Raw genomic sequence first — 26038 nt, 5'->3', positions numbered from 1 at the left:
ATACTCTCCCTTCCTACCAATAACAACAATACTTGAATGCTTGCTTATGTATTTACTTAAAATATATTTTTACTGATTTCAGAGAGTAAGGGAGAGAGAGAGAGAAACATCAGTGATGAGAGAGAATCATTAATCGGCTGCTCCCTGCACGCCTGCCACTAGGGATTAAGACTGTAACCCCAGGCATGCGCCCCCACTGGGAATCAAACCATGACCTTCTTCATAGACGGATGCTCACCCATGGAGCCACACAGGCCAGGATGAATACTTATTTATTAAACACCATGCTTTTTCCTTGTTATCAGTTACTGTATAAATTAATCTTAGATTATGAACTTACCGCATTTCTAGAATCTGCTTGATGTGTGGTGATATATTTCTGGGTCTGGGTTTGAGATGAGAGGAGAAGGTAGAAAATAATTATTTAAAACAGTGAGATAACAAGTGGATTAGGGGAACAGAGGAGGATTGCTGGATAGTAGCACTAAGGCGCTAGTAGAATGTATTGACATCAATTTATAGTGAGAACAAGCAGCGTGATTATGGTTTTCTCAGCAACGTTCTGCTGCACAGACATCAATATGATATAAACAGAATTTTGGATTTAACCAGTGTTGGAACTTGTGGATTATAATGATGAAAAGAAAGGGGGGCGAGGATAGTAAGAGTGTACATGAGGAAGTAATTATAATGGTGGACATGAAGCCAGGTAGGTTAAGGAGTTGAGAAAGGAGATCATGACAGGTTTGAGAGACTGTGGGAAGGGGGTAGGATCAAATGGATTGTGGGTGTTCTGATGGGGTTGAGTGATTCTTAGAGTCAAAATCCTAAAGGGAATGAGGGGAAACAGGAGTTATTGGTCAGCAAATAGGTAATTAAATTGGAGTTAGAGCAGAGAGGTAGTTGTTGGCAATGGCAAAGTCTAGGTTATGGCCATGGGAGTGCACTGTCCAGATGGATAGCCTGAGAAAATTTTCACATTTCTAAGTCTTACTTTTCTTCTCTGCAAAATGGTCCTGCAAAATGGGGCAATGCCTATCTTACAAAGTTATCATGAGAATTAAGTGGTATGATAAATGTAAACTGCATGACATAGTGACTAGCATGTGATAGGTTCTTAAAATAATTTCTCTCCTTTCTTTTGTAATTTTGACCCTCATTTCCTGACCTGAGCAGAATAATAAAATACCATACATACTTGATACCTTTCCTTCTGCTTCAGAGTTACTTATATGAAGCCTAGTGACATAAGATAAAAATTTTAAATCACTCTACAAGCCATTATTGTTTTTCCCCAATCAGAATGAAAAACACCACTAGCTTAGAACTACCACTACTGTGTTAACAAGAAGTGCTTCTCTTTTACAATTCTGCTACTGTTGCTATTTATTCATTTAAAAGAATCTGTGTGTCACATCATTTGCATTTAATTGTTAAAATAGCCCTGTGAGTTACATTGTGCAGGTATTTTTGTTATTGCTTTGTTTGCCAGTTGGGGAACTGAAAGTAAAGTGAAAAGTTACATATGATTATATTCCTTAAATTAGAACTTGAACCCAGGTCTTCTGACTGACTAGTAACTGAATTCTGTGTTTTCCATGGTATCTCATTGTTGAGAATATGATTGCCTACTACGGATCTGTTACTCTATAAAGATCTCCCTTTAAATTGTATAATGAAAATATTTTTTATTGTATAGGCCTCATTGTACAGTATTATAAAATGAATTTATATATATTCATCCATTTATTTCTCTTTTTCATTCATCGCATAATTATTATAATCTTTCTAAATAGTAGGCCATGGGCTAGGTCCAGGAATATAATAGTGAGAATGACATGTACCCCTGCCTTCATGAAATTTTCACTATAGTGAGGACAGACTTTAAACAATTACATAACGCTGTTTATAATTGAAGGGAAAATGCTCAAGACAAGTGAACAAATAACAGAGAGGGACTTGACCGAGTTTGTGGGTTGGCTTGGTGGTGATCATAAAAGACTTTCCTAAGGAAGTTGCATTTAAGCCAAGATTTGAAGGATCAGCAACAGTCACCTAGGTCAGCGTTTTCAACCGGTGTGCCATGGCACACTGATGCGCCGCAAAAATTTTTAAAACATGCAGCGTCTGACTATTTAGTCAGGGGCACTAACCTCTTTTCCCTTAGATTGTTAAATTTAAAAAGTGACAACAACCAACACAGTAGCCATCCCGTGTGAATGAATTAAAAGTATACCTATTTTTTTGTGAGATTAAAAAAATATATGTTTTCTCATTTTTATTAGGATTTTAAAATGTATTTTAATATAAATTAATGGATTATAAAACATAGTACCGAGCTTTTGATTCTTTGAGGAAATCAGTTATTTGGACTGCTTTGGAGGTCCTGTGTGAGTTCACACCCAGGTTGCATTGATTGTCATGCAGTAAGGCCTTAGAGGAAATTGATTTTGCTGTTCTCTAAGTCCATCAGTACTTTTATGCTGGTAGTTTTTGCTAGCACACTACACTGAATCTTTTTTCCAAAGATTCATTTATTTATTTTCTATCTAAGTAAATGAATATTCCCATCTAAACTGATTCATTTGACATATTACAAAAACTAATTTTTTGCACAAATTAATTGTTTCCTTGGTTGAAAAATAGTTTCAAGGTTTTTTTAGTTCTAATTATGATGGGGGCCCAGCTAATTTTTGTTTTGTTTTCATGGATCATCCATTGCCCCCCCCCCGCCCCCCGCTAGCATTTTATGTAGCATATGGTCCTATACATTGCTATAGTAGAAAATCCACATGACATAGGAAAGGAAATCTCAGGAGATGAATGTTGTAATCTATCAGTGCATGTATCTCATTTTATAAAACAGAGTGCCGTCCATTATTCTGCTATGTTATAAAATATGTTTATAGCTAGTGTAGGGTCATACTAGAACTGGCTAAGGCATTTAGCAAAGTAGAAGAGAAGGTTTGAAAAGGAAGTTGGCTATAAAAAAACACAGGTGAATAATTATTTGACTTTCCCAAGAGATTGCTGAGCACATTTATCAAGTAAAGGTAATGGGATTTGCTTGAAGTGATGCCAAGCCACAGTGTGATGCTGGCTAAGCATTATTACAACAGAGAAATAGATGTTAAGCAATGATACCATAGACTTCTTTTGTCAGACAAATAGATTTCTCCAGCACATAAGCAGTTGTTCTCCACCCCCCGTGTCACATCAGTTTGTGTGAGAGTAATATGATGTAGTTCAAATAGAATGTACCTAACCTTCATCTGTATTTCAGTACTGCTGCATTCTTATGTGATTTAATTCTCTAAATCTGAGTCTCATTACTTCATCGATAAAATTAAGAAAATATCTTGTTGAAATAATGACAGGTGATATTCATAATGATGACCCTGAGACTATGAAAGTCCTACAGGCTGAATTATTGACTGGTTTTTATAGTGTTAGCTTTGTCTGGAATTGCAATCCTTGTATCACTTTAACCAGTAATCTGAATAACTAATTAATCAAAACAGCCAATTGTTAAGCCATAGAGAGAGAGAGTATATGCTGTGTTTCTACTTATGTATTCTAAAAATAGTGCTTCCTATAAACCAGTGTAAATACACTTTTAACTATAAAGACAACATTCTTTCTGTTTGTCAGTGTTAACCAGTAAGAAAAAGGTTAGACAGCTTTTCTCTTCCCTACCTAATGCTTTTCTGTACCTCTTTGAACCTAGGAGCATGTATCCTGTTTGGAAATCTTTTCTCGAGGGAACAATGCAGGTAGCCCAGTCTCGGATCAATATATGTGAAAACTATAAAAACTTCATTTCTGAGCCTGCAAGGACAGTGAGAAGCTTAAAAGAACAGCAACTGAAAAGGGTATTGTTTCTATTTGTTCTTTTCTTATATGCATTTTAATATCTGTGTTATATTGTAATCTGCAAGATTATGTTAAACTAGAGGCCCAGTGCACGGATTCGTGCACGGGTCAGGTCCAGCCGGCTGGGCCCCAATCGGGGCAGATTGGGGCTGGGCCTGTCGGGAGGAGGAGATGGTGGGAAGTTGGCCGGCCAGCCCGCCCTGATCGGGGCCTGATGAGGGCCAGGCCGGCTGAGGGAAGGAGCGGCTGACAAGTGGCCGGTGGGCCTCACCCCCAGTTGGGGTTGAGAGGCCGATTGGGGGTGGAGCTGGCCATGGGGAGGGGCTGTGGGTGGTGGGCCAGCCATCCCCGCCCCCAAATGGAGTGGGGGGTGCAATCAGGGGTGGGCCGGCCAGGGGGAAGGGCTGCGGGCCTATCATGGTGGGGTAGGCTAATTGGGGGCAAGGGTGGCCAGGGGGAAAGGAGGGAGCGTTTGGCCAGCCAGCCCCGCTCTTAATCGGAGTGGGAGAGTCCAATCAGGGGCAGGGGGGAGGGACCACGAGGTTGGCCGACTGGCCCCACCCACCCCCCAATCAACTGGTTTGCTGGCCACAGTGGGTGTCATAATGACCAGTCATTACAGTCATTATGGCCATTATGATTGCTGGCTTTTTATATATATAGATTGCATTTATTTTTTTTTTTTTAAATATATTTTATTGATTTTTTACAGAGAGGAAGGGAGAGAGATAGAGAGTTAGAAACATCGATGAGAGAGAAACATCGATCAGCTGCCTCCTGCGCATCTCCCACTGGGGACGTGGCCGCAACCCAGGTACATGCCCCTGACCGGAATCGAACCCGGGACCCTTCAGTCCACAGACCGACGCTCTATCCACTGAGCCAAACCGGTTTCGGCTATATAGATTGCATTTAATACTTGGAGCTTTCCTATTTGATCACAATTCTGATTTCAACATGGTTTTCTGATTACAACATGTACTTTCTAACTACTGTGTTTTATTAACTGACAATGGTGAGTGTAAATTTAATATGTGGACATTCTGAAAGTTCTGTAAATACTTAAATATTAATTTTCAACTTAGCTTAAGTAAATAGATTATAGTTTTACAACACTGGTATAGTTTGGTGTATATTAAAATAGTTACAATTTATTAATCTCACTGAGTCTTAAAAAAATTCAATATAGCTTCAATTTAAGCCATTTTGCATAATGATTTAAAAGAAGTTGACACTTTTTGACAAAATATAAAGTTATTACCAAAAATTACCAAAAATGATATACTCTAAAGTTTAATTATATAGGTCAGTGGTCAGCAAACTGCGGCTCGGCAAACCGCGGCTCGCGAGCCACATGCAGCTCCTTGCCCCCTTGAGTGTGGCTCTTCCACAAAATACCAACTTCTGGGCATGGGCCACGAAGTTTCAATCGCACTTTATGTGCGTGCTCGCACGTGATATTTTGTGGAAGAGCCACACTGAAGGGGCCAAAGAGCCGCATGTGGCTCGCAAGCCCAGTTTGCCGACCACGGATATAGGTTATGTAAAAGTAAAAGTTTTCAAATAGATCTTTCTTTGATTATGCAGAAATTAAAAATTCACAGAAAATCCATTATTAAATGTGATTTTTATGAAAGGCTTGCTATTGGAAATAGGTAATGGAATTATGTCATTTTTGGAAATAGAGTTACAAAAATAGAGATTATCATGACACCTAAGAAGCAATTAAATTTTTCTTGGGGAATTATTAATACTTTAGAAGATATTAAGGTAATTATTTAAGAATATAATGTTTCAGAAGCCATCCAGTATTTTGATTCTAATTGTCATTTGGATTTTCAGAACTTTTGTACAAACAAAAAGCAACAAACACTAATCTTCCTTTTTGTCAAAGCATAATATCAATATGTTAAGTGTATGTTGTGTGTATATAAAATTTTAATCTCTTTCGAGCGGTCAGATAATATCAGTTGATCTTAACATACGATATAAGAATGCACTTTTTTTTATCTTTGATCAAATACCTTTTTTAAAACAAACATGGTGAATAAACTATATAACCACTGACCAAACAGTGCTTTGATTTTAAAGAAAATATTTTGTATATGTATATACATATACCCATTTGTGCATGCTAAGAAAAGACAGGAAATGAATAATATTGTAACTTCCTAACTGGCAATACCATGTTTCAAATATCAGTGCTTTCAACAAATCTAACTGAATTACTGGAATGTTCCACCTTTTTCACTATCAGAATATTTTGAAAGATTTTACCTCTTTTACTTTTTTTCTTCCATTGGTAGAATAGTCTCTGACCTGAATGTAACCAACATTCCTGAGCAAAGAATGTTTGGTGAGATTTGAAAAGCCCTCATATGTGAATTAACTTGTTTTATATTATAGCTGATAAGCATGTTTATGTTTCATCTAAGCAATTGTTAAACATTAGGTACATATTAGGCTAATTGTCAAAACTCTGAGATTATAAATGACACAAACTAACTTCAGACATTTAAGCCAAGATGAAAATGTATTCACTTGTAAATTTCAACATGGATGGAATCCAGGTGGGGTGGATCCAGGTGTTCAAATAATAATATTAGAATTTAGTTTTTTCCTTCCCATCCATTAGCTGTGCCTTCTCCAGTGGCTTCATTCTTTAGCAACTCTCTCCACAAGGTGGCCCCCAAAGTGCCAGATTTTAAAATTTTATAGCTAGCCATTCCATGTTTTCTATTTTTCTAGTAGTTCTAACAAAACCACCAGAATTGAAACTCATTGGGTTATCTTGGCTCACAGCCCACCCACTCCAGGCAGGAGTTACAATCGTCATATAAACTACATGGACTAAAAATGGGGAAAGAGATTCTCCAAAGGAAAATGGAGATGGGTTCCCAAAGAAACATTCACAAACAAAAGCAACAGATGGCCACTGCAATTGGCCTCTCCAATTGTACCTCCCAAACTTTATGACAACTAACTCCATATAGGAACAGCTAAACCATCTGCATATTCTTTTTCTTTTTCTTCTTAGGCTGGCTACCACTAGTGCGAGGACTGGGGCCACTTAGTAGTAATTAGGAGCACACAGAGGCCAGATGCTGCTAACTTGGGAGATTTTAGAAAAGTCTGAAGCATGAGCCAAGAGAAGCTGTTTGTATGGAAAAGCCACTAGTAATAGCTTGGGTGGGCCCACAAGTTGGGTGGGGCAGGGTCTCAGGGAATCACCAGGTTGGGGTGAACATTGTAAGCCAAGTTAATGGAGACTCAGATATGGGGCCTGCCTGCTGGCTCGGTGGAGTTAGGGCTCAGAAAAAGAACAATGGCCTCTTCCAGCACTGCTGTCTGGGAGAAAGCTGCCCCTTAGCCCTTGCCCTGAAGCCAGACAATTCAGTTCTTCCCCTGGTGCCTTTGGAGATGCTGCCCCAGTACTGGAGCTCAGAGCAAGTGAGTCTGAGTAAGTCTGTGCATGGGCCCTTTAAGAGGAACTGCCTGGGACTCCAGCCAACTTTTGTCTCCCTCAGCCTCAATCCCCACTGGCTTTTACAGCTAGAAGTTAGAGAGACTTTTCTTCCTGGCACGGGAACTTTTCCGCAGGTTGGGGGTTCTGATGTGGGGCCCCTGGGACCCTTCGCTCCTTAGTGGAGGACCTCTGAAGTTGAGATATTTCTCCTGGTTTTTAACCACCACACATGGTGTAGGACCAACCCATTCGGTATCCCTGCCCCTTCTACCCATCTTGATATGGCTTTTTCTTTATATTCTTAGTTATGGGACTTCTGTTCAGCCATATTTCAGGTGTTCTGAATGATAATTGTTCTGTAATTTAGTTGTAATTTTGATGTAATTATGGAGGTTCCTAGTACCATGTTAACCTATACCTCTATCTTGACTGGAACTCGTCATATTTCTGTACAACCTTTATGCTTATTTTTTATTATTTCTGAATGACTTTTTCATTTATGCTACTTTATTTCATCATACCTCTGTTTAATCATAACAATAATCTGCAATGAAAGTTAACTTTGTTCTTTCCAGTTATTTTTTTAGGGTAAATTTCCAGGACATGACTACTGGGTCAGAGAACCTACTAGTTTGTAGGACTTGGATGTACTGGCCCAAGTTACTTTTATTTTTATTTCTGCTTTCAAGTTATTAGCAAGTCTACCTGTCCTATCTATCCATCTATCTCTCTATCTATATTCTTTCCGTGTCATACTCAGAGGTCATACTTTTTAAAATTTCTTTACTACGATCTAAGTTATAATATCCAAGTTTGTCATCATTTTATATGATCCCTTAGCCTTAATGTAAACTTGATTCTGTCTGCTCAGTGCTGGTAACTCTTGGGGGAAAGCTGGGCTTTTCTTAACATAGGCAACATTAAGCTTCTTTTTAAGTATATAATAGTCCACCCCAGAAAAGTAGATTCCCACAGACGAAATTTATTTTAGAAGTTGGAAAGAAAGCCCTAGGTAATCTTTTCCTATGCAAATTAAATTTTATGACTTTTTAAAAATAAATATTTTTGGCATTTTGCTACGTAGAGAGCACTTTCCTTTGAAGAAAAACCCTAATTACTCTGACTTGAATAGTTCACTTGGGTGATGGAGAACATTTGGTTGTAGGGAAGAAAGGATTACAAGAGATCTCTTCAGTATAAACATAGGCTATCTCTAGTAGTTTAATAACTAGTATCTTACAAACATATGTAAAGGGGAAAAAGCAAGTTGGAATAGAATCAACCAGAATTTTATAAGAGTTTTGAGAATCTTTTTAAAGATATGAACTATCATAAAGTGCATCTGATACTGTGGTACATAGAGAAAATAGAAGCCTTTTGAGTGGCATTGTTCAATATTTATGTAAGTTTCAAGTGTCCAGTTCTTTGGTGCATCATCCGCTTATTGCATTGTGTGCTCATCACCCAAAATCTAGTCTCCTTCTGTCCCCATATAGTTGATCTCCTTTACTCTCTTCTCGCAGCCTCTTCCCCTCTGGTAACCACCATATTCTTGCCTGTGTCTATGAGTTTGTTTTGTTTGTTCATTTGTTGCTTTCTTTTATATCCCACACATGAGTGAAATCATATGGTTCTTATACTGTTCTGTCTGGCTTATTTCACTTAGCGTGATACTCTCAAAATCCATCCATATTATCTCAAATTTTATCCTTAGTTATGGCTGAGTATATTCCATTACATATACTGTATGTACCACATCTGGTTTATCCAGTCATCCATGAAGGACACTTAGGTTGTTTCCATGTATTGGCTCCTGTGAATAATGCTCCAGTGAACATAGGGTTACATATATCTTTACAAATAAATATTTTCAAATTTTTCAGGTAGATACCCAAAGGAGGGATTGTTGGGTCATATGGTAGCTCTAATTAATACCCTTTTATAGATGAAAATGAATTAAGTAACCTTCATTAGTTGCTTAGTCACCCATAATTAAGGAGAGCTGTCTTGTTCTCATGTATAGGTACCCATGGTATTCAGTTTGTATGGATATACTGAGACCCTTTCCACATGGTTGTAGTCCCCGGAAAACCTTTGACCTACTATGTGTAGTTTCCTCTCAAAATAGATTAGCAGACCTTTTCATTGCATATATATCACTATAGGACTCTTGGGCTTCCCTTCATTGATTAGTTTTTCTGAGGCCAAGCTTGTTTGGATGAACATTATAGGCATATATGCCTTACACCTGATTCCTCTTTTAAATAATTGATTTCATTTTCCCATGAAACACAATTGTATCTTTCAGACCATGCTCCAGTTTGAGTTCTTAATATCTAATTGTAGCCATGGAGCACTCTCTTCAGCTCTTCACACCTGTAAACATGGCATTATTGGGATGTTTATCACTTCTCTGTGGGATTGTCAGGTCGTCATGGTATTATTTATTAAACAAGAGGTTTGTATGTGATAAGGACTTAAAATTAAGGAGAAAAAGATTTTTCTGCAAGATAAAAACCTTACTATTTAAGTATGTCTTTACAATGAAATATTTTTCAGCCATTAAAAGAGTAGAAGCATTAATGCTTAGTATTACATAGATGAACCCTAAAAACATTATGCCAAGTGAAAGAAATGAGACATATGAGGCCATATATTTTATGTTCCCGTTGATATGAAATGTCCGGAATAGGAAATTCATAGAGACAGAAAGTAGATTAGTGGTTGCCAGGGGCTATGGTAGGGGGACATGGGGAGTTACTTGTAAATGTAATCGAGTTTCTTTTTTGGTTTTTTAAAATGTTCTGGAATTCGATAGTGGTAATGGTTTTAACATCGTTGCGAATATACTAAGAACCACTGCATTATACACTTTAAAAAGGTGAGTTTTATATAAAGTAAATGATATATCAACATTTTTAAAAGTTTGCTATTTTAAGATAAAATATCTCTATATTAGACCTTAAAAACATGGTTATCACAAAACTGGAGTAGATACTATAATAGGTTACATGGTAAATGATATAATTATTTCCTCACTGTATGACTGACGGTAAATTATTTAACCTATTTGTATCCCCTTCTTAAAATGGGACTAATAATATGAATAATTTTATCACTGAGTCGTTTCAAGAACTAAATTTAAAAATGCCCATAAAGTGCTAAGCATAATGCATTGTGCCCGTACAATGCCCACAGGGAATCTTCTTCATTGTAGTTAAGTATTCAGACTGTTATGATTATCCCAGGCCACATCTGGCATATTTACTCAGAAGGACATTAGGACAGGGAACACAATTAACCAGTAGGGTGGCATCCAACATTAATACAATTAGTTCTTCCACCAGTGTATACCTCAGTCTACACAGCCAACTAGAGTTACTCTGGTCCCCAGGAGACATGTCTGGGGGGAGGGAATGAGACTCACATATACAGGGGGAGGGAATGAGACTCACAGGCTCTAAAGGAGACTAAAATATCTTATTACAGCTCTAGAGATAGAGCTTCCAAGGTCCCTGCAGGGGGCACGTCCAGACCCAGGAATCACCATACTCAAGCCCAAAGCCAAGATATTTATAGTTCATTTACAGTTTTTCCCAGTTGATGCAATTTACCTATCAGGGTTCATAAGCATTGTTGTTGAGTAATTGAGTTGACACTGTTCTTATCAGGTTTCCATTGAAACACAGACCTAAAGCTCCAGTTTTTATGCAGAAGGAAAGAGGTCTGTTTTCTTAACCCTTTATTCACAGCCTGGCAATTATTAAATGCTCAATACATGTACCCACAGGGAACCTTCCAGATCGCTCACTTCTTGTAAAGGAGTACCTTTCTTGACACCTAACAATTTCTGGGAAATTCTGTCCTATATGTCACATGGCTAAGTTTAAGTTTATCCTTGCTCTCCCGATGTCCTTGCTCTACTCCACACTGTTCAGCCTGTAGAGGCCCTCACCAATGTCTCTTCCTGCTTTGCTGAGCTTTTATCAGTGTCCGCCAAGCACTGTCTGTGCTGTTCCAGGCTCACAAGATTTTCATTGGGGACTACTCTGAACTGGCCTCAGGCTGGTGAAACTTTTCAGTGGTTTGTTTTAAACCAGGGAAAATTATTCCCTTTTGGATATCCAGAAGGGTCCCAAAATAGTGCTACTTTGGCCTCAGTGTATAACGGGAGTTTATTGATTAAACATTGCTTGGTGTTATTATGTCTATTCTTTCCAGAATGTATATGTGCATCCAAAGAGTTGAGGATAGTTTTGAGTAGTAATTATTATTGTGGGACCCAGCTTTCTTGCTTCTCTCCATCTTGGGCTTATCAAACGTCAGACTTCTCAGATTTCACTTCTTTTCTAGAGGTGAATTCTTCAGTACCTTTTGCACCACTGGTTCCCCAAACATATAGAAACTTTATTAAGATTATGAAGAAACACAGAATTGCTTTATTATTTTACCTTTATTGCCATGAGAACTCCAGCAGTAAAAGCATGTTCATTGTTGCTCCTCTTGTCTTACCTTAATGTCAGTCATCAGCACTCAGAGGTTATTTCCCAGAACACAGTTGTTCAGCAAACTGTGACACTGGGCCGTACATTACGTGCAGTGGGAGTACCAGCTGTTCGCTGGATTTTGATTTGCAATCTGAAGGAGAGCAGGAGTGCTGATTCTTCTCCTGGGTTTCCATCCTAAGGGGAGAGTGCATAGTCCTTGGGACAAACTAATTCATGTGAGCCTCAAACTAAAATCATAATAATTGAACTTTTTATTTTACAGTGTGTGGACCAGTTGACAAAGATCCAAACTGAATTACAAGAGACAGTGAAAGATTTAGCTAAAGGCAAAAAGAAGTACTTTGAGACTGAACAGATGGCTCATGCAGTACGAGAGAAAGCTGACATCGAGGCAAAGTATGTTTTAGCGATTGTGAAAAAGTGATTATGCAAATAAATGTTATTTTTGCCAATCCTTTGTTTTCTATTAATATCAGGCATAGACTCATTCTTAGGTTATGTTGGTTTCATTTGACCTATAAGTGTACTTCAGATCAAAAATTTTTTGTATTAGCTGATTTTACTTAAAATACTATAGCCAAATGAGAAGATTTGATTAGTCAGTTTTTACATTAAATTGAGTTATCTAAAGAAGACAAATGAATATTGTATTGAAATCTTAGCAAAAGTCTAGTTAGAGTTGGTATGGTGTCTGAATATCAGGGTTTCAGAGCCTTATTTTTCTCTAGACTCTAAGTCAATTGTAGTTGGAAATCCCTCGTCGTCAGCCTGTCATTGAGGGAGGGACCATGGACACATCACGTGAACAAGGACACTGACCTCAGCGTAGAGACCCTGCCCCTGGCACGGTTTTCCTCTTTATGTGAAATTCTAGTATATATGCTTGTTTTATGTCTGCTTCAGCAACTTTGTGAATTTTACATCTGCATTTGTGATTTACAAATTCATTTTTTTAAAAATATATTTTATTGATTTTTTACAGAGAGGAAGGGAGAGGGATAGAGAGTTAGAAACATCGATGAGAGAGAAACATCGATCAGCTGCCTCCTGCACATCTCCTACTGGGGATGTGCCTGCAACCAAGGTACATGCCCTTGACCGGAATCGAACCTGGCACCCTTGAGTCCGCAGGCCAACGCTCTATCCACTGAGCCAAACCGGTCAGGGCACAAATTCATTCTTTTGAGAATAATTAGGAAAAGAAGGAAATGGCATTGGGTAATAGCAAGAGATAATGAAGCAAGCAGTAGAGTTGCAATGACAACTTGAGAAAAGATACGTTTTTAAGAAAAAAAAAACCTGTATCCTAGAATGGAACTCTGAAGAGGTCTGTGAGGAGAGCTAAGACTCCCATTCAGTGCTCACTGATGCAAAATCTAGGGGTCTGAACTCCGAGTCATGAAATCAGAAAGGCTATGAACACTTGTACAGACTAGTAAGGTGTGGGGAGTATCTTCCTAATATGTTCTTTATCTGCAAGAAATTAAAGAACCTCATAAGTATCTTGTGAAAAGTTAAGGACTCCTGGGAAGTATATGTACTACCAAGGTTCGGTAATTGAATGTTCATAAAGTACTTAATGTTACTGGGAAATATATTTTCTATTTACTGTTTCCCTGATTTAATGTATTGTCTTTATTACTTTATTTTTGTCAGCATACAAATATTTCCTGTAGAGGGAATGAACCCATCTTCCCAACAAGAACCAAAATTTTTTAGATCAAGTGATCTCCATTAGGAATATCCTGTTATGGAACTTGTTTGTTAAAACTCTCAGGGAGCCCTAACCGGTTTGGCTCAGTGGATAGAGCGTCGGCCTGTGGACTGAAGGGTCCCAGGTTCGATTCCGGTCAAGGGCATGTACCTTGGTTGTGGGCACATCCCCAGTAGGGAGTGTGCAGGAGGCAGCTGATGGATTTTTCTCTTTCATCGATGTTTCTAACTCTCTATCCCTCTCCCTTCCTCTCTGTAAAAAATCAATAAAATATATTTTTTTTAAAAAACAAAACTCTCAGGGATTCTAGAACAAAGAGTTGACTGATTTGTAGCACATACAGAAATACATACTCTAGGCAGGGCCTACAGGGTGAAAATGAGGACAGTTGAGGGCTGTTCCGGTCACAGATGCTGATTGAAAGGAACTCCTTCTGACATGGCTCAAATTCAAAGGGGATATGAATTGGACATTTTCAGTGTGTAACTTTCCTGGAAAATTAACTGCAGAGTAAGAAATGCCTTTTCATCTTTACTCACTACTTGTTTATTGAGTAATTACTTTATATTGGGTGCTATGGGTACAGATATGAGTAAGATTAAATTTTGTGCCCTAAAGAAGTTTAAAGCCTATAGTTAAAGACTAATATATTTAAAAGTGATTTTATGATTTGTTTATTCCCAATAAACTTAAAGAAACTAAGTGCCTAAAGTCACTTACCTAGTAACTAATTTATTTGCAGTAGTTGTCCTATATAATAAAAGGCTAATATGCAAATCGACTGAACAGTGGAACGAGCTGTCACTATGACGCACACTGACCACCAGGGGGCAGACACTCTCACAGGGGGAGCACCGCTCAGTCAGAAGTTGGACTCACAGCTGTCGAGCCCAGCAGCTGTGGCAGTAGCTTCTCCCGCCTCCGCGGCGGCACTAAGGATGTCCGACTGACGGCTCCTGGACTGTGAGAGGGGAGCAGGTTGGGCTGAGGGATCCCTCTCCCCCAGAGTACACAAATTTCATGCAGCAGGCCTCTAGTATGGTAATACGTAAGCACGGAAAGTAGACTCATTTTGCCTAATGTAAAAGGAAACCTTTATAGAAGTGATGTTTGAACAGAGTCTTGGAGAACGAATATGATTTTTCTGAGTAAAGATGAGAAGGAAGATCAGGAATGGGGATGTGAAAACTGGAGTACATATCATTTGATAAATGATTTGACTGTTGGTGAGATGTGCACTTTAGGAGAGATATGTACCTCAAAGGAAGAGGGATATCATTTGAAGGCAAAGGTGAGTTCCGATTTGGATATGAAGGTTCTACAAAACCTGTGGACCATTGGTATGAATGTATTTTGTAGGGAGTCATATAACTCATTCTCAGATGAGAATCTGGGGGTTAATTGCCTTTCAGAGGATAGGTATAGGGATGAAATCATATATAAAATGAGATGGGAGGTTGAGTTGGAACCCTAAGTGACGTTAACATTTGGAAGGTAGATGAGGAAGAGTTCATTATATATATATATATATATCTATATATATATATATCTTATTTGTTCTAAATAGTAATCATTGAGGACAGGGACTGTATTATTCTATCGATTACCTACTTTAGTACCATACAAGAATTAATATGAGGATTCATAAATGAAGCAGAAGCCAGAAACTTAAAACCTTATATTGGAAAATCGAAGTGCAACTCATACTATTTGGACAATGGCTACAAAAAAAAGGATAATTGAGAACCCCCCAAACCTGAATGGTCCCTCTCAAATTTCAAAGTGTGTGGCCTTTGTTTTTCTAGATTAAAATGAAAACGAATATAATTGATAAAAACCAAAACTCCCATGAAGTATGAATATGGCAAGGTAGAAAATAGCAGGAATATCTTGGGCCCAATTTTTTTTAACAGTGGGGAAGTAGTTGTGATGCATATGTGTGTACATCCTTAAATGTTTCTCTCTCATTAGAAAAGTGAGAGGCTGCTTTTGCTGTCCTTGTCACATCTGTTCTGCAGGGACCTGCTTGCCCTGTGGTCTGCAGCTTCAGCGTATGGCTCAGCTGCCAAAACATGCGTTGAATTCTCCACTGCAATCGCCATGACACTGCACTCAAGACAAACTTTGCAGCTTCAAAATTCACTGATTGTAGGAATGTTAATTGTTTCTTAGCAGTTGTCTATTGACTTTCTTCTTGTTATCTCTGGTTGTTTGGGTAAAGCCAACATATTTTAACTGCTAATTTTTAGATTATGGTTCCCTTCCCATACTAAAAGGGATTGAGGGAAATCATGACACCAGATTGGGAGAAGATAAAATAGAACAAAACCATATAGGGCAACATACACTGATGAACAAAAACAGATCCAGAGACAGAGAAGCATTGATCAGACCGTCAAACCTCAGAGGGAAGGTAGGGGAGGGCGGCGGTTAGGGGGAGAGATCAACCAAAGGACTTGTATGCATGCATATAAGCATAACCAATGGACATAGACACCAGGGGGGGTGAGAGCATGAGTGGGGAGGAGGGGCAATGGGGGAATAAGGACACATATGTAATATCTTATTCAATAAAGAAAAAAATATATGTGTGTGTGTGTGTGTGTGTGTAAAATAAAAAAAGCAAAAAGTTAGAAACAACCCAACTGTTCATGAATAGGAGATTATAAAATAAAGTATTGCATATCCATGCACTAATAAAAAAAAAAAAAAACACCATATAGGGCAGAGAGTCCAGGGACTTTCTCATTGTGTTGCAAATACTATATTAAGAGTAAAGAGGGCACACAGGCAGGCACCCAAACAAGAACTTTTAATGTGAGAAATAATGGAATTAAAGACTTGCTAGAATCCGGTCACTGTCATACTGTGGATTGCTGCATGGCGTTGTTGCAGCCTATCACACACTGCCCTGAAAGCCTGCTAACCTTGGCCTCCATAGGTTGGTTATTCCTGGGTTTAAGCTTTCCTTGTAGGAACTGAAGTATGAGTAATTGTAAAATATGGAAATTACGTATAGATTGATGACTCTTGTTTTTTATGAAATACCTTTATATTGGATTTATCTAGTTGATTTTTTTGTCATTCAGGATATTTTATTTTATTAATCTCAGTATTTCCTGTTTCATTACATTACATTCTTCCTGTAGTAAAATAAAGGAAAATAATCACTGATCTTGTTTTTCCATTTTTTTAGTTCTCTTTTAGAATAGTGTTGTGGAAAAGGGTAACTTTAAAAAATTTAGTAATTATAATACTTAATCACTTTATGATAAAATTTGATAATTTTATTAACCATATTTTTCTGTTTTTATAACAGATCTAAACTTAGTCTTTTCCAATCAAGAATCAGTTTACAGAAGGCAAGTGTGAAGGTGAGTTTTTGAAAACTATATTTCACAATTGAGAACCTTATCTTCAAAAAAAATAAAAGAGTTATGTCTTGATGATGGAGGTCAGTTATTTCAACTAATTTAGGGAAGTGTTTTAAAGTCATTAACTTTGGGAAAAACTTTCCTTCCCAGTTCAGTGGGTTCGGGGTGGATTTCACCCAGGTGTCAACACTTTGGACAGTGCTTGCTTCTCAAGATTGCTTTACAGATAGGTTTCTATACTTGATCTGCTTAGGTATCCTTATGTTTTTAATTCTTAGTACAAGAGACTTAGTCCACGGGCTTTAGAACGCTCTATAAAATCCATTTCATTGATATGTAGACCCTGAGCAGAAATTCTGGGCCACAAATTCCTAGTAGCAAGTGTTTTATTCCTGTGGGACCCTCAGGGGTGAAGTACTTGATAGGTAAGCTTAGTGGCCTGGCTTTGGCTCCCAGGCTCCCATTGGGAATGCAGTTCTTTTGGCACATTAATAGTACTGAATTTTTAAAAACAATTTTCTATCTCCAACAGAATTACCCATGTCTTTGACAATAACAATAAGGTAGTTAATTTGGGAACCTTTATTTTCCCATTCGGATAACACACACAAAATACTTTAAAGTTCTCTAAGAAGCTTTGGAAGTATGTTAAGTGTAAATAACAAATATTTGAGAAACACTCTTACCATATTTAACAGTTCTAGGTACTGTTTACTTATTTCCTCAATAGTGTTGAATAGTTTTGTATGCATATAAATGTTTCTGCACGTGACCTTTACTCTTGTTGAGGAGCCATTAATTGCCAAATAAGAGAGGTAATGTTTTGCACTGTAATAGCAGTTTGCACTGATTTTTTTTTCTTTTATTATGTTATAGTTAAAAGCCCGGCGATCTGAGTGTAATTCCAAAGCTACCCACGCAAGGAATGATTATCTTCTTACATTAGCAGCAGCAAATGCACACCAGGATCGCTACTATCAAACAGATTTAGTTAACATTATGAAGGTAAAACAGCCTTAATATCTGTGGTAATTTGGTTTCATTAAAGACAAAAATAACTGACGAATTGGGTGTTCAGTACATGGGATTGAGTCTATAGAATAGCATCCAGGCTACTTGGCATTTTGTTGGAATATACTTGATCTTGTTTGGGTAATCTCTGTTTTAGGTAATTCTGAATTAATTTTTAGTGTAAGAACATGTTTAAAGCCAAATCATAGTAAAGGATTGTATTATTCCCTAGTAGCGGCAGATATTTAGTGTATGAAGGTTATTAATATATAAAATAAGATTATTTTTAAAAGCTTATATTTTAAAAAATTCTATAACTTTTCATTGATAGGTAAACTTGAACATCACTATTTTATGGTTTTTGAGGTACCTATGGAAAAACTTCTAAGAAAAGGTGTCTAGTAAGTTATGTGACAATACCTCTGCCCTGAGTATCACTCTGAAATGTAGATAGGTTGGATTACAGTTTCTTGTGTGCCCAAACTCGATCTTGGTCTGTCCCTATTTATACACTATTTGTATCTTTGACTTGCACTAACTTTAAGGAAAGGGAGTGGAAGAGAAGAAAACTTTTTAACCGGCCACCAAGTTTCCCCTTATTGCTGGCAGATAAGTTCTGCTTTGAATTATATCTCATTCTCTTTTGTCTTCTCAAGAACCCAAACATTTGATTATTCTTTCTCTAAATTTTCAACCCATCTTCTCAAATACTTTGTCCTTAATGATTATCAAACACATTGTTTTCATTGAATTCTTTGCTTTATGAATCCAAGGTGTTGAGAATGGGGATGCAACAGGAGTGGGCACTCTTTTTTTTTTTAACACTGACTCTGGGACAGATAAACTCTGTCCAGAAACGACAAGTTCTTTCCTTGAGAGTAAAGATAGGACATTTCCTGGGAGCTTGAGGGAAAAAATGGGAGTGGTAGAGAGAGTCAAACTGGACTAAGAAGTATCCTATTACAAGTTTTTTAATGTCTTTTTTTTTTCACTGCCTGAATTACACTTTTCCTAGCTTCTATCCTTTTCTGACCTGCTGGTTAGAATACAGGTGGTGAGAGAGACAAGGGATCGTTTTGAACTTTGCATACTTTTTCCCATGAAAAGTACCTAGAGGTTTAGGCATTTTAGTATCTTATTGGGTGCTTTAGTATCTTACATAGTGCTTCAGACTTACAAGGACCAACTGGAGATTTGGCCTCCCATTATAACATGGTTTCATACAACCTATTTATTAAAGACTAAAGGCCCAGTGCACAAATTCATGCACAGGTGAGGTCTGGCTGACCTGTGCCAATTGGGCCGGGCTGGCCAGGGGAGGGGCCACAGGCGATTGGTGGGCTGGCCTCATCCCCTGGTCGAACTCCCGGTCAAGGGGACAATTTGCATATTAGCCTTTTATTATATAGGATAGGATTTTTAGTGCAGGTTTCACTTAAGATTGTGATTTTTCTATATCCTTTTACTATTAAGTCAAAGCCATTAACTGTATTTTTCCTTTTTGAATACTTTAAAATGAATATTATATTAGGTTAAGCAAAAACAAAATCTTTATGTTTCTTTAAATTGAATCTACAGCCAAAATGTTCTCTTACTTAAAATCCTATGTATGGTCTTTGATAAACCAGGAAAGAAAGGTACTGTATTATTTTAGGTATTTGCCCTCTGCCAAAAAAAAAAAAAAAAAAAGGTTAATGGGCCCGGTCTGCTCTCGTGCATGTATGTATTTGATCAGCATTTGGGTAGTCTATGCTTCAGATTACTCATTTCATGAAATATTAAAGGGTACTGAAGTGATAAAAATAGAGGCAGTTCTTATACCTAAAAAATAAGAAAGTATATCTTAATTTTCCTGTTGTGCATGTTCATTCGTTTTCTTTCTCATGCTAATTCTATAGTCTGCAGTATTGGAAAACTCCCATTAATCATGCTGTTAGCCTCTTAGTAAGTTTCTGTCATTGAAGTGACAGTGGAGTGGCTGGCCCTTTAGTGCCTTTCTTGAAAATGTCTAGTTTTTGAATTGTTGTTAAGGTTATAATGCCCTAGCTAGAATCATTTTTTAAAAAATTTATGTGAATAGCTTGGACACCCAAAATTTGATTCATTAATTTAATCATACATACTTAATATTTGTTTATAGTATGGTAGCTACTGGACTACACTTTGGGAAGAAGCAAAGATGAGTGAGATACTCTCCTTATCCTCAAAGAGCTCAATCTGGTAAGAGAGAGATAGAAATGATTACCAATTAGAATAATCAAATCACTTACTGCTAGAGGACCTTGGTTAGTAATAATAATAGCTATCGTCCTTTTTATAATGCTTGATGTCACCCTGGAATTATCTTAATCACTTTAGGCACATTATCCTTTCTCGTTTTCCTGATTAGAGTTCATAATACATTATTTAACATTCTAGCTTATAAGTGAAATGAAATGAAATCCCAACTCTAGATGAACTCAGATAACCTCTTTGTATCTGCATCTAAGTAGCCAAATACTACTGAAGAAGATCTTTTGACAACAGATTCATGATCATAAATTAATGTGGAACCCGTCTCAAATGGATCAGTAACACGGCTCAGATTTCCTACTATATTTCCCTAGTTAACTTTCCCTCCTATTTTTAACAATTATTTCAACTTTTTTCCTTCTCTTCAAACCTCAAACTTACCCTTTCTTTCACTACTGTAGCAAGTGGTCTTTCTTCCTAATTTACAGAGAAAATAGAAGCCATTAAAAGGGAGAATCCTTTGTCTCATTACCTGCCTCCATCTGTGTTCAAGACCCAAAGAGTCTCAATAGCAGTTATTCCTCCTTTTCAAAGATGATCTTTTGGATAATATCTCGTCCCCTCCTGTCCTCTCAGAATAAAAACAATTGATAATTTTATTTTCTCCTTATCTTTCTTTATTTTTAGGTGAATAGTTGATGAGAATTTAGTGATGATGGCCCTCATTAGGTCTGTCTTTTGTGTTGTGCTTCCCTAACCTGGATTAATTGCCCTCCTGTGTCCAATGCAGTGCAGTTATTCTGAGATCTTCCTTTGCCTCTTTCCTCTGTTGGCTCTTCAGTTTTCTGTATCCTGTGTCTTCTCTTCTCTTGGTTTACTCTGTTTGGGGGAATATTTCCTCTAGTACTTTCTTGAGAGAGTGAACATGAGAGCTAAGTTTTTGAGATACTATGTTAATGAAAATGTAATTATTTTGTGCTAATACTTGGGTATAGAATTAAAGATTGAAAACCATTTTTATTCAGATGTTTAAGTCAATACTCTGTTGTTTTCTTGTGTCCTGTGTAGGTATTGAGAATTCAAAGCCATCTGGTTCTTGATTCTTTGTATCTGATCAGTTTTTTTTAGAAGCTTTATGAAATATCCTCAGTACGCCCTTTGATTCTTGTATTAATTCTCCCTTTTTGTTTTCTTTTTCTGAAACTCCTGTCATTAAGATGTGGGATATCCTGGCCTAATTCTTTATTTTTCTCTTATTTTTCTTTTTTGTCATTATGCACTACTGTCTTGGAGACTTCAAATTTATGGTGCAACTCTTCGTAAGTGTTTTAGGTTTTGTCAATATCCAGTTGTTTCTTTTTGTTTCTTGAATATTCCTTTTGTACTTTAAGCAGGTTTTTGTGCTTTGTCTTCTCTTTTTAATTCTGATAGTATCAATGAAGAGATTTATTTAATATTTTTTCTTCTCCCTGCATAATCTCTGTTTTAGAGTGTTTTTAGCAACTTTGAGCTTCATAATAGGGTGATCTGGTGGACCTTTGTAGGAAAAACCCTAATGTCAGTATCCTTAAATCTCTCTTCTTAGGCTGGTTAAACCCCCTCTTTACTCCCTTCATTACTCCCTTCATTACATCTCCTCTGGTGTCATTCTCTGAGGAAGACTCCCATGAGCTCCTTAACCTGGTTATACCTCCCACACAGTCTGATGATCTAATAAAATTAACGTGCTTAACACAGTTGTCGTTTTATGTGTATCTGTGTGATTATGTGACAGATGCCTTATCTCCCACTTAACTATACATTCCATGTGAACAATGATTGTGTCTATGTCATTGGAGAATTTATCCTAGCTACCTTGTATAATGTGTGTTAAATGTCTTTAAATTAATATTATTGAATGAATGAATGAGCAACCAAACTTATTTTAATCTTCACAGGATGAATTATTCCCAATTTACAAATGAGGAAATTATGACAAAGCCTGGCTTTAACTCTGGCAGGTCTCAGAGCCAGTGACATTAGCTCTTTATATGAACTAGCTTTTTAGACCTATTTCCTCTTCCCTTGTTAAATGGGGAATAATTCAGCACTATTTTGTCTCGTTTGGGTTCTGTGAGGAGCAAATGAAGTAATTAACAAAAAAGTGTTTTTGTTAATTTTGAAGCTTGGTATATATGTTATACATTGTCTTTTTACATAACAGAAATTCTATTGATATTTTAAATAAATTGTGCGTTTCTTTAGCATTGGGGGGAGGAGTGTAGAAGAGGCCTTGAATGCTTGGGAGTGTGAGTGGAGCAACTGTTTAGGTATCTAACTTGTTAGGTACTTTTAAATATGTTATTTCCTTTATTTAAATACATTATTTTATTTAGTTTCATAATATCTTTTAAGCTAAATACTAGCCCTGTTTTTATACAGATCAGATAGCAGACTTATTTTAATCTTCACAGGATGAATTATTCCCTATTTACAAATGAGGAAATTATGACAAAGCCTGGATAAATACAGGTGTTTAGTGAAGTTCAGCTGATAGGTGTAGCAGCCAGGACTTACGTCAAGGTCTCTGTGACTTTAAAGCCTGCGTTCTTTCCTAGATATCACTCTGGGTTCTCTTCATACCACTCCGATTTTCTTGATAGTAAAAGATAGTATAGTAAGCAGTAGTATAAAGTGAATGTCATAAATTCTGAGAGAATTTATTTGTAAAATAAAATTCACAATTGAAAATTCTCCTGTTTTAATTATTCTAAAAAGCAAGATTGGGTCAGTATTTAAATACAGGTATTTAGACAGATTCCCCAAGGAATATTTTGTATTTCTTATGCCAGTACTAATTTCTGTTCCATCATTCCAGTCTTTGGAAATATATTTGAATCCTGATTCTGTCCTTCACAATATTGAGCGTGCTCTCCTTCTTTTATCATCCATAAACTTGATAAGCTTTCCTTCTATTTATTTTTCCATGGATTAGATAAAATCATTGAAATGGATAAAACCCTGTGCTTTCTTTGCTGCTAAAATTTACTTCCAACTTCACCCATCTCTTAATTAGCCGCTGTTATTCAACAACTGTGAAATCGTTAACCGCACGGTTTTTTCATCTGCATTTTTTTCAGTCTTACTCACAAGTAAGTATAACAAAATGGTTAAAGAAGAGAAGTTTTAGAGTAAGCAAATCTGGTTTGACTGTTGGCTCTGTCATTTAATAGTTTGCAACCTTGAGCAAATTATTTCCCTTCTGTAAGTCTCAACGCATCTGTAAAATGGGGCTGCTAAGTGTCCCAAATTGCTTGGCAGTGGCTCTCAACCTGCTGGCCCTTTAAATACAGTTCCTCATGTGACCCCACCATAAAATTATTTTCGTTGCTACTTCATAACTGTAATGTTGCTACTGTTATGAATCGAAATGTAAATATCTGATATGCAGGATGGTCTTAGGCGACCCCTGTGAAAGGGTCGTTCGACCCCCAAAGGGGTTGCGACCCACAGGTTGAGAACCGCTGCTTTAGGGAATAGTAAATGAGGTAAATGTATATGAAATACTTACCACTTTGCCCAACATATAGCAAGCACACAGTAAATGGGAAAGTGGTTATCATCATTGTCACTATTAATAAAAATGGTTATTCATTTATTAATTCAAGAAATTTTATTGCATGTGTGCTTTTTGCCTCGTCCTGTTCTAGGCATTGGAAATATTATAAAAAGGACAACAATAATTAAGAGTACTTATAAAACACTTAGGATATGCTAGGCACTGATCTAAATGATCTACTTGCACTAACCTACCACCTCTCTGTGGTAGATACTGTTAATATCTCTATTTTACAGAAGAGAGAAGTGAGACACAAAAAGGTTAAGTAAACTGCCCAGTTCACACAGGTAGGCAGTAGGCAGTAGAGCTGGAATTTGAACTCAGCCTGTGTGCTTTCTTTAAGCCATTATGTAACATGGCCTCTCATCTAGAGTCACTTCCAGCAATGCCTGCTGAAATCAGGATATTCCGGTATAATGGCAGTTCCATAATCTAGCAACTCTATTACTAAAAAATAAATTAATAATATAAAAAGATCTGTTATGACCTCATCCTGGTGTGACTTTTGTTTTAACCTGTGCTGGTTCCTGGTGATTGCCTTTATCTTTTTAAATTATAAAGCTGTTTGTTTAATAATCTTTTCCAGATAGGAAGGCACATTAAGTTTATTTCTCTGTCATTTTTAATGTAATTAAAGTACATTTTTAGTAAAAAATAATAATGTAAAAATCCTCAAAGTATATCTACTTATTTGACAATTATTAAAGAAAAAGCATGTCAAAATATAAATCTAGTCATCATTTAGTTTATATGATATATTTTTTTATAAATTGTTCCTATTCTTTTTACTTTGAATATCAGGAGCTTATACCAATGGTTCTCAAACTCTTGGTCTAAGATCCCATTTTACTCTTAAAAATTATTAAAGACCCAAAGAGTTATTGATAGTTACTATGTTAGAAATTTAAACTGAGAAAATTTTAGGACACAAGAATACATAAGTGCAAATAGACCAATTGCATTATCATGTGTTCTCAAGCCCTTTGGAAAACTATCATATAGTTGTGAGTGAATGGGGATGGAAAAGACAAATAATAACAGTAGTTTTACTTATTCTTTTCCAATTTGGATGCCTTTTATTTCTTCTTCTTGTTGGATCACTATGGCGAGCACTTCCAGTACCATGTTGAACGGGAGTGGTGAGAGTGGACATCCCTGTATTGTTCCTGTTCTTAAGGGAAATGGTTTTAGTTTTTGCCCATTGAGTATGATGTTGGCTATAGGTCTGTCATATAAGACTTTTATTATGTTGAGGTATGATCCCTCTATTCCCACTTCGCTGAGAGTTTTTATCAAGAAAGGGTGTCGGATTTTGTCAAATACTTTTTTTTGCTTCAATTGATATGATTATGTGATTTTTATCTCTCACTTTGTTTATGTGATGTATCACGTTTATTGATTTGCAGATATTGTACCATCCTTGCACCCCAGAAATAAATCCCATTTGGTCATGGTGTATGACGACACCAAACAAAACAAAACAAAAAACCATTCCTGGAAACTTAGAATCAAAGGAGCTTGAATTATAGTTCTGCCTCTACCAGTCAACATTTGATTTACATAACCTGTCGATCTCACTTGAACCAGTGTCTGACATGCAATATTAAATACTTTTGTTGCTCATTTCAGTATACACACAGAAGGCTTTTGGGAGCATGTACTCTGACGTGGCCATTTTTGCAGTATATTAAAGCCAGGACCACCTTGTGTGGAGACTCATCATTTCATGTGGCACCTGACCAACTGTAGAAACAGATCTACATTGACACTCTGAATTGCTAATCTCAGAAGGGACTGAGCCTTTCTGATGAACAAAGACTGCAGAATATATGAAGTGGAAGAGAAAGAGTAACAGTTGAACTAGATGAAAATTTCTGAAATGGGTGAAGAGTCTTGACAGAACCTTAGACACCATCTAGTCCTACAAATCTCAGTGAGCTCTAGTGCTCCACCTGCTCACCCTCAAGATTCTAATATGTAGAGAGACCCATGACGCACACACCAAGTACAAAGGTATTAATACTGATAAGCATGTGTCATATTTTTAGGTGTGTCAGAGCAGGAAAATAATTGAGAAACTGACTAGTCCAGTACTTATTTCCAAAGATGGAAACAAGTCAGTTATATTTATACACTAAAATGTTTTATTTTGCTCCAGAATTTATGTCCCTCAAATAAGGCTACTCTCCTACATAACCATCCAAACGTACAGCCATCCAAACCAGGAAATCAGCATCAGTGCAACACTACCATCCATTCCAC

At 37.0% G+C, this 26038-nt stretch overlaps 1 protein-coding gene across 1 annotated transcript in view; it reads left to right on the top strand.

The window, feature by feature from the left end:
• Positions 1–26038, top strand: part of FCHSD2 (FCH and double SH3 domains 2) — a 179077-nt gene that overhangs the window by 71615 nt on the left and 81424 nt on the right. Inside the window, exons 5-8 of the mRNA XM_081098695.1 lie at positions 3728–3872; positions 12110–12243; positions 16881–16935; positions 17812–17940. Of these exons, the coding sequence (XP_080954821.1) occupies positions 3728–3872; positions 12110–12243; positions 16881–16935; positions 17812–17940 (463 nt within the window). The remainder of the gene's footprint in view (positions 1–3727; positions 3873–12109; positions 12244–16880; positions 16936–17811; positions 17941–26038) is intronic.

This window comes from Myotis nattereri (genome assembly GCF_964212035.1).
Source record: "Myotis nattereri genome assembly, chromosome: 9".
Taxonomy (NCBI): domain Eukaryota; kingdom Metazoa; phylum Chordata; class Mammalia; order Chiroptera; family Vespertilionidae; genus Myotis; species Myotis nattereri.
The sequence above is the reverse complement of the archived record's forward strand: the minus strand, read 5'-3'. Positions and strand labels throughout refer to the sequence as shown.